The sequence below is a fragment of the Haliotis rubra genome, unplaced genomic scaffold (genome assembly GCF_003918875.1).
Source record: "Haliotis rubra isolate DU_JTF1 unplaced genomic scaffold, ASM391887v1 Scf821, whole genome shotgun sequence".
Taxonomy (NCBI): Eukaryota; Metazoa; Mollusca; class Gastropoda; order Lepetellida; family Haliotidae; genus Haliotis; species Haliotis rubra.
The window spans coordinates 387,844-402,778 of NW_025767548.1; the positions used below are offsets into that span (position 1 = coordinate 387,844).

At 46.2% G+C, this 14,935-nt stretch overlaps 1 protein-coding gene across 1 annotated transcript in view; it reads right to left on the minus strand.

Moving 5' to 3' along the window:
- The window catches only part of LOC124262112, a 42,612-nt gene that overhangs the window by 12,461 nt on the left and 15,216 nt on the right, over positions 1 to 14,935 (minus strand). The window contains 14 exon segments of the mRNA XM_046696560.1: positions 3,933 to 4,598; positions 6,564 to 6,581; positions 7,407 to 7,473; positions 7,475 to 7,562; positions 7,829 to 7,948; positions 8,659 to 8,780; positions 8,993 to 9,028; positions 10,029 to 10,106; positions 10,379 to 10,452; positions 10,981 to 11,118; positions 13,071 to 13,166; positions 13,707 to 13,778; positions 14,093 to 14,131; positions 14,602 to 14,635. Of these exon segments, the coding sequence (XP_046552516.1) occupies positions 3,933 to 4,598; positions 6,564 to 6,581; positions 7,407 to 7,473; positions 7,475 to 7,562; positions 7,829 to 7,948; positions 8,659 to 8,780; positions 8,993 to 9,028; positions 10,029 to 10,106; positions 10,379 to 10,452; positions 10,981 to 11,118; positions 13,071 to 13,166; positions 13,707 to 13,778; positions 14,093 to 14,131; positions 14,602 to 14,635 (1,648 nt within the window).

A 14,935-nucleotide genomic window follows, 5' to 3' on the forward strand; every position in this document is an offset into this window, starting at 1 on the left:
AAATCAGTGAACAGAATTGCGGGGAGGCGGGAGGCCCTACCCCAAGGACGACTCTCTTCAAAGAATTGAAAACCTCTTCAGCTTTGGTTAATTCTTTTTCAGAGAGATCGTCCTTGGGGTACATATTATGCATAAACACAGACTCCCAAAGACCGGAGGCCAGGGAGGAGGGAATTCTGTCCAAGCACACACAAAATATAGCGATCGTATCATGGAAAAAAATTGAACAGACGCCATAACACTCACCTGTCACTTGTCCCAGTTGCGCTTCCGCGAGAGGCATTATGGGAGGGGAACTGACAGGGAGGAAGTGTACTCAAAGACGACCTCCATTTAGCATAGTGAGACAACGCACGTGGTGCGAAATGTCAACAAAGCCCCACCCACCATGTGTCTATTAGTGAGCACCGTGAGGGGGAATGTAAATACCACTCACATTCTACAAATAACTCCTGAGAGAATCGAAAGGGGTACATGTAGTTAGCTCACAGTAGCAGATATGTCAATAATACGCAATTATTGTACAGCAGCGTAAAAACAAACCAATAAACCAAGACTCACTCGGGTCAGGGTGGCAGGACACTGTCCACTGGAGAGAACCGAACGCCAAAGCTCGCGACGATTATGGGAATGTGTATCGAGCTGATAGTGCCAGATAAACGCGTTTTGGCCGGCTCCAAATAGCTGCAGAGCAGATCTCTTCAATGGGGAGTGCCGATGCAAAAGCTTTTGATGCGGCTACTGCCCTGACCGAAAGTGAGCCTTCAACCCCTCAGGGGAGGCTTGCCCTTAGCCTGATAAGCGGCACAAATACATCGAAACTAGCCAGCGCAGACAAAGTCTGCTTGTTTCATAAGGCTGGCACACCAGCCTTCCCGCCATCAGAATAACAGAACAGCTGGGTACCCGCACGGATTCCCGCGCTCGCTTGATATAGACTTTGAGCGTCTTACGGACATCCAACGGGTGAGTGCTCGTAGGAGTGGTCCCCGATGTGGAAGGCTGGGTAAGAGTAGGAAGTTCGATAGGAGCTGTCACATGGAAAGCGTGATCGACCTTCGGTCGGTAAGTATCTGGGAGGCGAATACTGACACGATCCGTGTGAAACATAGCATGTAAATCGCCGACCCTACGTCCAGATGTTACCGCCACCAGAAAAACAGCTTTCCAAGTTAACAACTGAATGGAAATAGCCGATAGGTGTGAGAAAGTTGGACCAGACAGCCAATCTAGCACAATTGACAAATCCCAAGGTGGACTGGTTCGCCTGAGCGCAGGTCGAATCCGTTCCGCGCCAGCAAGAAAGCGCTTGTACGAGAGGGTGCTGCCCCAGAAGAGCACCATCGACAGGGGTGTGAAAAGTGGAAATAGCGGTGGAGTAGCCACGAATGGTCGAAGCCGCCAGGCCTTCTTCCAAACGAGCTTGCAAAAACTCCAATACTCGGACTAAATCCGCAGAAAAGGGATCTGCAATGCCCCTATCTGAACACCAGCGCGCATAAATGGAACCACCTATCCTCGTGATTGAACATTTGTCTAATCCCGCCGGCCAGAATTGTGTCTGCAACTGCTGCAGGAATTCGCGCAGCCTCGAGGTTAGACCTGACAGAGGCCAAGCCACCCACTGAACTGCGGATTTGGGTGGGGCCCGCTCTGAGTGAGAATGTCCGGGTCGTAAAGGTAATAGAACAGGAGGCTGAGCCAGAAACCTGAGAATTACCAGAAACCAGCTCTGTGACGGCCAAAGCGGTGCCAGTAGCACAAGTAGCCGAGCTGGCTGGGTGGACAGCTGTGAAAGGACACGGGAATGAGTGGTAACGGCGGAACGCCTGAGCACTTTGCCCGTCTAATCCAGCAGGAAGGAAGGCCGGCAGCCAACGCCCCTGGGTCCGTATCCGAGCAGAACACGGGTGTCTGATGCGTCGCTACGGACGCAAACAGATCCACCTGGAACGCAACCCGCATAACTGGAGAGATTACTCTGAAAATCTGCCTGTCGAGCATCCACTCGCAAGGGCCAGGATCGGCGCGAAAGCGCATCTGCTCGCGACGTTCTCCAGCCCCGGAGATAAACAGGGAGTACCTGACAGTCGCACTGATCGCACCAGAGGAGAAAGTCCAACGCCTCGGAGGAGAGCGCTGGGGACACCCGGCCTCCCTGCTTCAGGATGTACGACATGGCCGCCTGGTTGTCCAACTGAAGACGGACTACCTGGCCCACGGACATGCTCTCTGAAGCCAATACCAACCGCACAGCTCTCAGTTCCAACACGCTGATGTGAAGGTGGGCTTCGCTTCGACCAGAGTCCGGGCCGCCAGACTGCCCAGAACACCCCCAGCCCGTGAGGGACGCATCGGTCTGAACTGTGAGAGCTGGCGTCAGGATTTCCAAGGGGATCCCCCTGGTGAGATTCCCGACATTTGTCCACCACTGAAGGTGAGGTGTCAACCACTCGGGGACTGTGAGACTGCGCTCCAGATCCTCCATGTGAGTCCACAGCCGAGCCAAAGCTTGCTGTATAGGACGCATCCTCAACCGCGCCCGCCACACTACAGAGATCGTCGCCGCCATATGGCCCAGTAGACGGAGCCAAGTCCGTGCTGGTGCCTGGGGCTGGGAGAGGAACGAAGATACCATCTCCTGAACTCTGGTGATCCGGTCGGGCGACAAGGAAACGAGATCCTTGTTCGTTTGGAATCGTGCTCCAAGAAAAACCAAGTCCTGGGTGGGTACCAGGTCGGATTTCTTGAGGTTGATTATCCACCCCAGTCGAGTTAGAATGTCTATCACTGTGTGAGTAGCATCTAGACTCGCTGGCTGTGTTAGTGCTCGAGCAACCAGTCGCCAAGGTAAGGGTAACAACGCCTTCCTTGCGCGGCCGCAGCGTAGGTAGCGGGACAAACATGAGCTTGGTGAACACCCTTTGGGCAGTCGATATGCCGAAGGGGAGCACCCTGAATTGGTAACACATCCCGCCGAAGAGAACCGAAGGTACTGCTTGAACAATGGATGTATGGGCACATGCAGATACGCGATCCTTTAGGTCGCATTGACGTGAGCCAATCGCCGGGCTGAACAGATGAGATCACCGAAGCGCAGTGTCTCCATCTTGAAGGATGGTACTTAGCATGCGCGATTCAACCCCTTGAGGTTGAGAATCGGAGGGAACCCGCCGTCTTTCTTCGACGAGGAAGTACGCGGGAGTAAAAATCCCGCCTGTTCCTTCTCTCGGTGGAATGCGCCGATTGCGGACTTGTCCAGCAGAGCCTGAACTTCGTCATCGCGCAATATGTCCGCCTTGCCTGACATGACGGCACCGGAGGCGGCGATGCCGGTGAAGTCGGGCGGACCACCGCTTCCACAGTGGTAAATGGCCGATGCTGACCGTGGCCAGCACCCAAGCATTGTTGGTAGCCTTCTCCCATTCCGCAGGAATAGAGAGAGGCGGCCTCCCACTGGGATATGGGGTAGGAGCGTGCGTTGTCCCGAGCAGCCGAGCTGACTGGGTGTGACACACAGCTTGAGCGGCAGCCCGATGGGTTAACGGAGGTCGGGCAGACCTCAGCCGCCGAAAAGGCTGGGAGCTAGTCGAGGACTGCTCCTTGCCCCTACCCTTGGCGGACCTGCTCCTCCACCTACCCCTACCAAGCGGCCGGGCCAGCCGGCAGACTCGGTGTAGGCTGCACCCGGCGGAGGAAGGTGGAACGGAGCTGGGGGGCGACACCAGCTGGTGCTCCATCAAGGCCTTAGAGTCCTTGAAGGAGGTAGCTGCAGCGCAGCCTCCCCGTGATGACCTGCTGGGCCCTGGAAAGAGGGGTCGCCCCAGACGGAAAGGGAGGGCCAGCAAGGTCTGCTGCGCGCCGCTGCCGAAGTACCGACGCCGACAGCCACAGCCTGCGCGATCCCCATGACTGCGCACATCACCGCCGACGAAGCAGACCGCGAAAGAGTCGTCGCGAGGTGTGCCTGAACTTCCGAGCTGACGGAGCAGCACGACATGCGCGAAATGTCACCAGCATGCCCCTCGCGCCCAGGACCGACCTCTGAATCGAGGAGAGGTAGGCCTCATGGACCACCACCTTGACCTGCTGCATCGCGTTCCGTAGAGAGCCCTCGTAGGTCCGCACGCTGCGTGCTGCAGAAGGCGCCAGGGCAAACGGTGGAGTGAGGTGCCTCTTGCCGAGCAGCCTGAGCTGCTCCGAGGAAGCCCAGCCTCCCCCAGGGCTTACGGAAGTGAACACGACTCGCCAACGATGGGAACAACGTAACAGGAGTCCTCCCCAAGTTGGTACCTCCGTACTAAATCCGCAAGTCGAACCGAACACGGGTACCAGACAAGAGGGCTCGACCACGCCCTGAACCAACGAAGGCAGAATGCGGAGCTGCGTCTGCGAGGGCTGCCGAGGGGCAAACGCCGCCTGGCAAGCGAACTCAGCCAAGTCCGGAGGCCAACAGGCACCGCTGCTTGGGGTAGGCCCTCGGCAATTCTTTGCCGGACCTCCCGCAGAGCCGGCAAAACGGAAACCTCCGTCATGCTCCTCTACCTCCCCAAGCACCATCGACTCGGCGCCGGAGCCCGAAGTCAGAGGCTGGTCTCCTCGAAGAGGACCCTAACCCCGACCCGTGGGCGGCCTAGCGCCAGGGGAAGCACAGAGGGGAAGAGCAGACAGAGCTTCCACGCCGCCGCCTGGAAGCGTGCAGACGGACCCGGTCTCGGAGACGCTGGAGGCAGACCAGGCAGAACTGGTGCCTCCGGCTCTCATGGGGCGGAGGCGCAGGGACCGAACACCAGGAATACTCAACGGTCCCTGCGCCCAACTCCGAAGGGGACTGGGAGCACCTCCCCTCGGGGCAGCCGAGGCGTCCGGACCGGCCAGAGGCAACGGGTCTACAGACGCCTCAAGGCTGAGGGATCGAGCCGAGCCGGGCGATCCCACCCTGACTCTCCGCCTCTCGTCCGAGTGAGCGAGGAATTCCTGGCGGAGACCTCCAACAGACTCACTTTAACGAGGGACTTCACAGAGTCCATATGCTGCTGAAACAATTTGTCCATTAGTGTCATATCAAAACCACCAGTACTAGCGGGAGAGGGGTTTGGCTTCGGGATTTTTCCCTTACGCGGACTGTTTCTTAGTCTTAGACGGGGGACCTGGCGTCAGTTCCCCACCCGCCACGCATCTCTTTGTAAAATAGCGTGTCCGCCGCCCTCCGCTTTTTGGGCCCGGGGAAAACCCAAGACATATGGTACATGTGTCAGCGCCATGGCCAGTCTTTTCTAGACAGGCGACCCACTGGTCATGCCTGTCGGCCCGTGGAATGCTCTGTCCACAGACCGAACAGGATGAAAAGGCCTGAAAGCAAACACGCCAAAGCATGTAGCTAACGGCGGACCAGCAGCATATATACACGTAGAAAACATTGAAAATACGTGAAGGCTACCACGGAAAGTAATAGTTGGTTCAATACGCAATATTACTTACTTCACATGGCACGCTAAACTTCCGCCATGGCAGAGCAACACGCGTCGTAAACCAAGGGAAAGTTCGCGTAATATAATATAATACAAAGTCACAATTATGAAACAACCAACTGTAAAGCTTTACTGTTCCTTTCATAGGTAAATAAAGACCATACATACAGGTGGTGTCTCAGACATAGTCGTTTTCTTTTGAAGAAAGTCCAGCACTGTACGGCTCATGAATTCTCTAACGTCTGTTCATGGCAGTGACAGCAGAAGGAATGATGATACGGGTCTAGGAGCCTACCCAGTTGGTGCACATGCGCAACGGGAGGTAACTCCGTGAGGTAGGGGCCGTATAATAAATAAAAGAGTTTATTTATTGTTCAATCTTTTTATTCAAAAAACATTGATACAACTGTCACAGGACATTTTTCAGCCGGAAAATGCATAATATGTACCCCAAGGACGATCTCTCTGAAAAAGAATTCTTAATATCTTTTCAGCAGAACTTGGCCGATACGTGAGGCAGATCCCAAAGTGGTGCCTTTTCCTATTTACAGATTTTTGTCATTTTTACTTTTCTCGGTTTCCATGATTCGGACTTAGTCTCAAAAGGGAGGGGTAGGTTTCGTTTCCGGAGCACAACTCAAAAACTTCTTAGTTTTCGCGTTGTGCTCTGGAAACGAAACTGGATATTACATGCCGGGGGGATAAAAAGAAGCTACAGATGGTTTAATGTTTCCGATTCAGGCTTTTAGGCAGCGAGCAGCAGCAACTAGTGAGAGTGAATCAGATTGTGAAAGTATCTGACGTCTGTACATTGTAAAGTTAGTAAACCAAACTACATAGCATATGACTGCATAAACAATTCAATTAAAACATGAAATGATTCTTTTTTCAGAAGTGTGGTTTTCCGGGACAAGTTCTGTAATGAATCCACGTATGCAACGTTAATAACATTCTCTGCTCCCCTATTTAATGAAGTTAACTCGACCTGCCGTTTGTGCCATTTGACCTCACTGGTCATGCATATGTAGTAGCTCAGGTCAAGCTGAACAAGATGTAACAACTTAAAATATCCAGTTTCATTACAACCCCTACTTATGTCCTCATATTCTCCTGAAACCACAAACAAGCTTGATTTAGTGACATAAGTGACAACACCTCCCTACTTCATGTCACCTTTACCACACAACTGTACATTATTGATTGTCTATTGCAACACCCTCCCATCTTCTGCAAAACTTGTGCTGTTACTCACAGTATCATAATTAAATCTGTACTGACGTGCCCCGTCTTCTACTGACTACTACATGACAATCTTCAAATATTTACCCATGCTTATATGCCACTGGTACAAGTGCCCTGTTTGCCTAGTACTTGTGTCAGCCTGATGTGCCCCCAGTACTTGTGTCAGCCTGATGTGACTCCAGTACTTATGCCTGACCGATGTGCCCCAGTACTTGAGCTGAACTAACGTGCCTATCTGGCCGAGGTGCTCCATGTACATGTCTGACGAATGGGCCCCATGTACAAACATGTGCCCTACGAGCCCCCCAATCTGCACGATGTGCTGCCCCAGTACTTCAACCTGCTTGATGTGCCCCTGTACTTATGCCTTATACACCCCATGTACTTACATTTGCCAATGTGCCGCCAGTACTTGTGCATGCCCAGTGTGCCCTGTTCATACACCTACCAACTGTGCCCCTAGTATTTACATCTGCATGATGTGCCCCTTTTTCCACATCTGCTAAGTAAGCCCTAGTACTTACAAATGCTTGATGTGCCCCCTTGTAGATATTGTGCCTTACATACCCCTTGTACTTAGATTTGCCCAATGTGCTCCCAATACTCACATCTGCCCAGTGATCCCCCAATACTCATGTCTGCGAGATGTGTCCTTTGTACATACACCTCCCTGATGTGCTCCCTGGTACTTACGTCTGCTGGATGTGGCCTCCTCGGTGTCCTCCAGGGCCTTCTCAAGGTCCTCCTTCAGACCCCTTATTCTCGGACTGCAGCTGCTCATTGACTTTACTGAGTCGAAGCACAGTCTGATTTAGTGCCTTCACCTTTGCACCACTTTCTTTCCCTGATCTAAAATGGCAACAAATGTTTATATTCGTTGGCAGTCTACCACGTAAATTTTAGTATTTATTAGAATCCCAATGGTATTTATTGTTCAATTGTTTATGCATACCAGTTATTTGATAAAGCAGGCAGCATGCTAACTAGCTCTGTTATAAATATTACCATTTATCAAACCTGATGTCTGTGGATTATTCAACATGACCAAAAACTGTCATGACAAAGTTAGTAGATCATCATGTTACAAAACGTCAGTACAGGAGGATGAGATGTACCTAGATTTGTCAGCACCAGTATCTTTGGAGTTCTGCAGACGCAGCAACTCCTGGTATAGAACCTCCATCTGTACCTTCATCTCCTCCACCTTCGTCGTCTTTAACTCACTCGCCAGCTTCCTGCATCATCATCATCATCATCATCATCATCATCATCATCAGGATATTCATTCATAAAACCCACTCAAAGATTGTTGTTTAGTTACATTCCTTGATATAGGATGCCAGTACCCATGTTCTACGCCATCTTACTGCAAATCCTTAGCAGCGCATGAGAGGCTTCCTTGTTGCTATGACAACACATTGCATATCATATTTGTCATCATGAGCTTTCCTCATTACCATGAAAACACACTGTATATCATCCCTTATCCATGTGAGCCTTCATTGTTGCTGTGACAACACACTACTTATGTTTAGGAGATTTCCTTGTTGCTAAAACATAATAAACCACAGCATTACGCACCCACCAGGGCCTCCTTGTTGCCATGACAATACTGTCATTACTTGTACATATGAGACATCACTGATGCTAAAACAACATATCATTACCATCTTTACAAGCCTTTCTCTGTGGCATGTGACCTTTAAAGACACATTTGAACCTTCACTGCTGCTATGAAAACAGTCATTCGGTATCAAAATGAGATTTACTCTTGCCATAAAAACACTATATATCATCACTTACATATTGGAGGCTTCCTTGTTGCCATGACAACACATTGTCTTCGCTTATACATGTGACATTTCATTGTAGCTACAAGATACGGCATATCATTATCTATCCTTGCAAACCATTGCATTTGCCAGAAACTGGCATCATTACTTACACGTATGAGGCTTCCTTGTCTCGGAGTTGCATCTCAAGCTTGAGGATCTTCTGCTTAAGACTGTGAATGACAGCACCAGTGTCGGGTTTCCTATCTCCCATAGTTCGTCGCAGCTCCTCATTCTGTCACACAAACAACCAATCATCAACAAGATACAGATCATGTGGTAATAACAACCTTCAATACACTAGTGAGTGACCTGAGTTTAAAGCCACTGTGGTTTGTTCAATCTGTTCTTATGGCCCGTCTTGATGATAAGCATCTTAATAAGAGCTTTTGAAAAGAAAGAATTACAAAGTGTATGCATATGAAATATAATTCACCAAAATCTCACCTTCTCTGGATGCAGAAGGCCATCAATCTCCTTCTCCTGGAAGTATACAAAACATCAGGTGATCAGTAGAGTTGGTTAGCTGTTGCCAGTATTTTACAAGTCCTAAACTTGGCATTTCATTCAGAAACAATAAAACATAAGTGTTTGCCACTGATATGGCAATGTCCCCCGCCGCTAAAGAATGGAATATCTTTATTTACTACTTTTTATTTTTGGGTCACATACAAGATGCCTGAAATGACTGGTGTCTGCATAATCACCCAATGTAGGCTGTCAACATACTTGAAAACATTGGGTGCAATGTTTTATGAGATATCGCCTTTAAAAAGCGGTCAAAGTATCGTGGTGACCTTGAAGGTAAGGTCAAGGTCACCCAAATAAACTGGTGTCTGTGTAATACCCCAATATAAACTGTCACCAAATTTGAAGACATTAGGTACAACAGTCCATGAGATGCCGTGTTAAGAAGAGTTTGAAAAGTGTTCAAAGTGTCTAAATAAACTGGTGTCTGTGAAATCCCCCAATGTAGGCTGTCACCAAATTTGAAGGCATTGGGTACAACAGTCCATGAAATATTGCATTAACAACAGTTTGAAAAGTGGTCAGTGTCGTGGTGACCTTGAAAATAAGGTCAAGGTCACCCAAATCGACTGGTGTCTGCGTAATCCCCCAATGTAGGCTGTCGCCAAATTTGAAGACATTGGGTACAACATTTCATGAGATATCGCGTTAACAAGAGTTTGAAAGTGGTCAAAGTGTCGTGGTGACCTTGAAAATGAGGTCAAGGTCACCCAAATTGACTGGTGTTTGCGTAATCACCCAATGTAGGCTTTCACAAAATTTGAAGACATTGGGTAAAACATTTCATGAGATATCGCGTTAACAAGAATCGGGACATACGGACAGACAGACGGACGGATGCTGCTAAATACATTGTCCCCCGTTCCGCGTTGCGGCAGGGGACAAAAACCATGTTCAAAGTTAGCTCTTTCATATCATCAACAAAACCATGATGTTATCTCCACAAAACTGCTACCTTTTTGATGTTGTCTTCTTCCAGACGCCTCACTTTTGCCTTCATTGTTGAGTTGTCTTGACTGAGGGAGGAGATATGCTGTCACAATGGAAACAAGCACATCATTCATGATGTTTAAACAGACTCTGCACATTAACAAGGGCTTATTAATGTCAATTTATTTATTCCTCTCTGTCTGGTAATTTATAACAAACATGTATATCTGTGTTGGTGTTGAAAAGCTTATTGGAAAGTGAAAACTTCGATTGCAAAACCAAGGGCATTGTTACATAAAAAACATCACAAGAAGATATTCACGATCCCCAACTTCTCTTGTTCAGTATATATCAGCACTACCATACACCACCTACCTTTTTCAAGTCAAGAATGTCATCATAGTACTCCTCTGGGGTCTTGTATGCAGGGGTGCCTGCGTGTGTCCTGGCTGCAAACAGAGGGGTGTGTTGACGTAACTCCTTGAAACTTACAATTGCCTTCAGCAACACCTGCTTGTCCTTAGAGACTAACACCATAGGAAGGTCAGGCTTGCTGACTTCATTGACATGTCATCATATCCTAATTGCTTAGAAGCTAGATTGGTGTTCATGATGTTGATCACTGGATTATCTGGCCCAAATCCATTATTTACTGATTGCTACCATACAGCTGGAATATTGTTGAGTGCCGCATTAAACAGCATACAAACAAACCCCTAAAACCTAGGTCAAAACCATATCATTCCTACATTATTATGAAATATGAAAACCATGAACAATTTTCTAGCAGACACATTGACATTCTGAATTATTCTGCGTCAAGATGACAAACACCAACAGCATTGCACATCATCTTAAAACATATTCATGGAGTAATGTCACCTGTGTCTTGAGTATATATCTGAATTTTGAATGAAATGTAAAATCTGATCCCTTATGTATTCATGTGTTTAGACGATGATGCAATGATCACCGACCTGTGGGGTCGTCCACATTCCGCCGAGCCTTCTCCGTCCCCATCATCTGTCGCATGTAATGGCTTGTGCTGAAGTAGGCCAGGTTCATGTCGTTGCCCTTCTTCAGACCTGTCATGGCGTTCCCCCGAACTCTCTGTGCTCATGCCTGTTACAAACACGGGGTAAGTCAGCAACTTGGTCATCAACACTTCACTCGTGGATTTACACAAAAACCACATCTTTTGGTCCACTATATGCTATTGTTTAAAGTCACCCATCCCAGGTAAAATAAGCATTGATCTATCCTTCAGAACGTAAAACTAAAAATACACATGAGTTCCCGATACTACAAGCACATAATATGAGGGACTAGTCTGTCTGAACCACAGTTCCTGAACCACATTATTTTCCCTACTACCTAGCCCTCCCTGTAATGCTGAAGCCCTAAATGAAGCAAGTCTAGATTTCCTCAGGTTCTTAATCTCCAATGTTTTTCCAACTTAAATGGGTTTATTTGATGCTATCCAAATTATATACTGAACGACACTAGAAACATAACACACTAAAATGCACTGAAAAAAAATGCGAAAACATAGGCTGGAATGAATGAATGATCCATTATGATAGGGATCTGAACATGTAAAACACTCATGATGGTTTGGACTGTTGCATCAAAATGCAGTCACATCTGTGATGAAAATCATGAAATGCATGTGATTTTCAAAGTTCTCACTCAATATCTACAGACGCACATGGGTATAAAAGACCGCAATTTCCAAACTGTTAATCACCAGTTTAATTGAGAATTCAACCGTGATTGACCCTGTTTATCATGCCACGTTTGACACCGGAACAACAAGAAAGAACAGTGGGTTACTTGAATATTGGATGGTCGACTCAGGACGTGGCTCAAACATTCAACTGCCATCATTGAATAATCGTCAGACTCCGCCAATGTTTGCAGCAGACTGGAAGTACCTGTGACAGTCAATGTCTTGAACAACCATGTGTCATCGCGCCCCAAAAAGATCAACACATTGAGTTGTTCCATTTATGGAACAGAACCCAGACTGCTACACATACAGCTTTGACAATCCAGGGGCGACATGGAATCATAAGAGCTCAAACCGTAATGGCGCCGTCTACGTCAGTATGGCCTCAACGCTCGGCGTCCCTACAATGACCCCATATTGACACCCAGACCCCAACAGCCTCGATTAGACTGGGCTAGAACCCATTGAAAGTGGATGCATCGACAATGGGAAGGTGTGCTCTTCACCATGAATCACGTTTTCAGCTCAATCACGCAGATGGAAGAGTTCATGTAAGGTGATGCTGTGGAGAACAATATGCAGATTGCTGAGTGTGACAGGTAGTGCTGGGGTGGGGGTAGTGCGTTGGTTTGGGGCGCCATCAGTGTTCAATCAAGAACACCACTACATTTGTTCCGAAGATGTGTTAATGTCATCAGCTACACAAACGTCATTCATAAGCAATGTGGATGTGCTTCCATGGCCAGCTCTGTCACCGATTTGGTCCCGATAGAGCACATCTGGGATGAAATGGGCCGACATCTAATGATGGAACCACTTGCAGTCAATGTCTGTCAATTTGAGGTCAACCTGCAACGTGTATGGCAACAAATACCCCAGCGAATAATCAGGATGGTGATTTTCTCTCTCAAACACTGCTGTGTTGCAGTAATCAACGCCAATGGTTGATACATCCGCTAATGAAAATCTGTGGGTTTTGACTCCTGGTGCCTCTATACGTGTCATGTTCTGTCAATGAATCTTTTTTTTGTAAAAATGTTTTTGTGATTTGTTGAAGGAATCTCCAAGCTTTCTGACAATCCTAAGATATCATGAGAACATTTCAGTCTGAAGGGGATATTTCGTATTATATGGTTTTTTTATGTTGTTCAGTATACATATTCAGAGACAAAGCGTTAGTCTAATGAGGGACCTACTTTTCCTGTTATTCCTACTGATCCTCAACATCATCCTGATGGTTATAACAAGTGTCACATTTGTTTAATGTACCCAAGAAACACAGAACATTGAGGTTTTAATCAGCCAAAGGCTTGTTTTGTTGAATATATAAGGAACGACACTTACCCATACCAGTTTTACGAAGGGTGTCAACCCAAAACTCAATTGGAGTTTTGTGATGAGGGGTGTCTGGATGGCGACCATTGGCAAGTCCCACTGGAGTAAGAGTAACATTTCATTAAACCACTAATGGAAATCCCTTGCTAATTATTTTATTCATGCAAATTCACTTTGAATAACAAAAACAAAAATATTCAACTTCCAAACTGACCCCAATGGTTGAAAAAAAATAATCTATTTCCCAAATGTTTTTCTTTACAGAAAGTCATCGGAATCTCATTACTTTTACAAATTCCAAATTATCTAACTGCATTTTCCGGTTCATCAATCACTTGATTGACTGGCTTGTTTACAGGTCTACATCATATGGATGGGGTACTGCAGCATCATGCACAAATCCTTTACAGTTCCAATTAGCATGATCAGTTGATTTTGACATTCTTCCAATTAAATGAACCACTCCCATTATCATGATATCTGATATTTACCATGCAATTAGACATGTTTAGATAAAGTATCATAAGTATCATCATCATCATCATCATCATCATCATCATCACAACAACAATAATCTGTGATACTGTTCTGTTTTGATTTTTCAATTACTTAAAGATTACTTAATCATTTAAAACTCACATGTCTGTCGTTTCTTGATGGCATTCATCCACAAATCTTTGCCAAGCTTAGGTTTTGCTTTGTTTGGAGATCCTAGAAAATTTGGTGCTCAATCAGAAAAACTTGAAGAAAATATGTGTGTAGAAGTTTCATCTTGAAATTATCATGATTATGACTTCGGGTTCATTAAGTTCAGCATGTTCAAGCTGATGTAAGAAAGAATTATGATATATTGCGAAAATCATGAATAATATAATCATGTTTATTATCCAGTTAAACAATAAAACAATTTTTTATTAAATGTCTCTGTTTATACAATATCATCAATATATAAAATCCTTATTGCCTTGTTTACAAACACAGCCTTCAAATTTGTTGGCTCTGTAAATGTCACTCCAAACACTCACCTGGTCTGCGAACAGACTTCTTGGTTTTCTTTGCAGGAGCTGTAATTAACCAGGATGTTCACCTGTACTATACATATTACATGTGGTTTACTATCAAACAAACACCAGCTTAGCCCAAGGAAGTACAGAAATTATCGGTCTCAAAATCAAAGGAATTGATTCTGTTCTTCCTGAGAATGTTAATTATTCAGGATATAACACTGCTGGTGGCCTCTTGGCCAACAACAACAACCTAACAACCTATACAAGAGGTATATATCACTGTATCAAGCATTAACTTTATTTTAATTACATATTGTGTCCTCCTATAGCATAAGGTTCTGCAATATTAATTGGACATGTATATTCTTTACTTCTTATATTGGTAATAGAATATTTGTAGGGTATGTTTTACATAAACGCAAGCATGCACGCAAGCACATACTTTCCTTCCTTCATATGTCGCTGAATATTGGTAATAGAATATCTGTTATGCATATTTTACATAAACACTGATAAACCCCTCATACCTGACTTGTACCGTGGAGGCTTGTTTCTCGATATCTGAAACATACATTATTGAAATTGTCACTACAGATTATCTCCCCTTATAACCTTTGCATGTGATAACCAAAGTTAAGAGCCGACATAAAACGGCATTTAACTTAACATTGAAGATTATTTCATTCAAATATCAATGTGAATGAACATGTGTGGCTGAGATATCATGGACTAAGAACCATTCCCTTAATATCGAGTGTAAAGCAGGGTAACAAGTGACATCTGTTAACATATTCTGGTACATCACATTCAAGGCAACAAGTCAATGACATTCTGCTTTCCAGACAGAAACTCTATCCATTA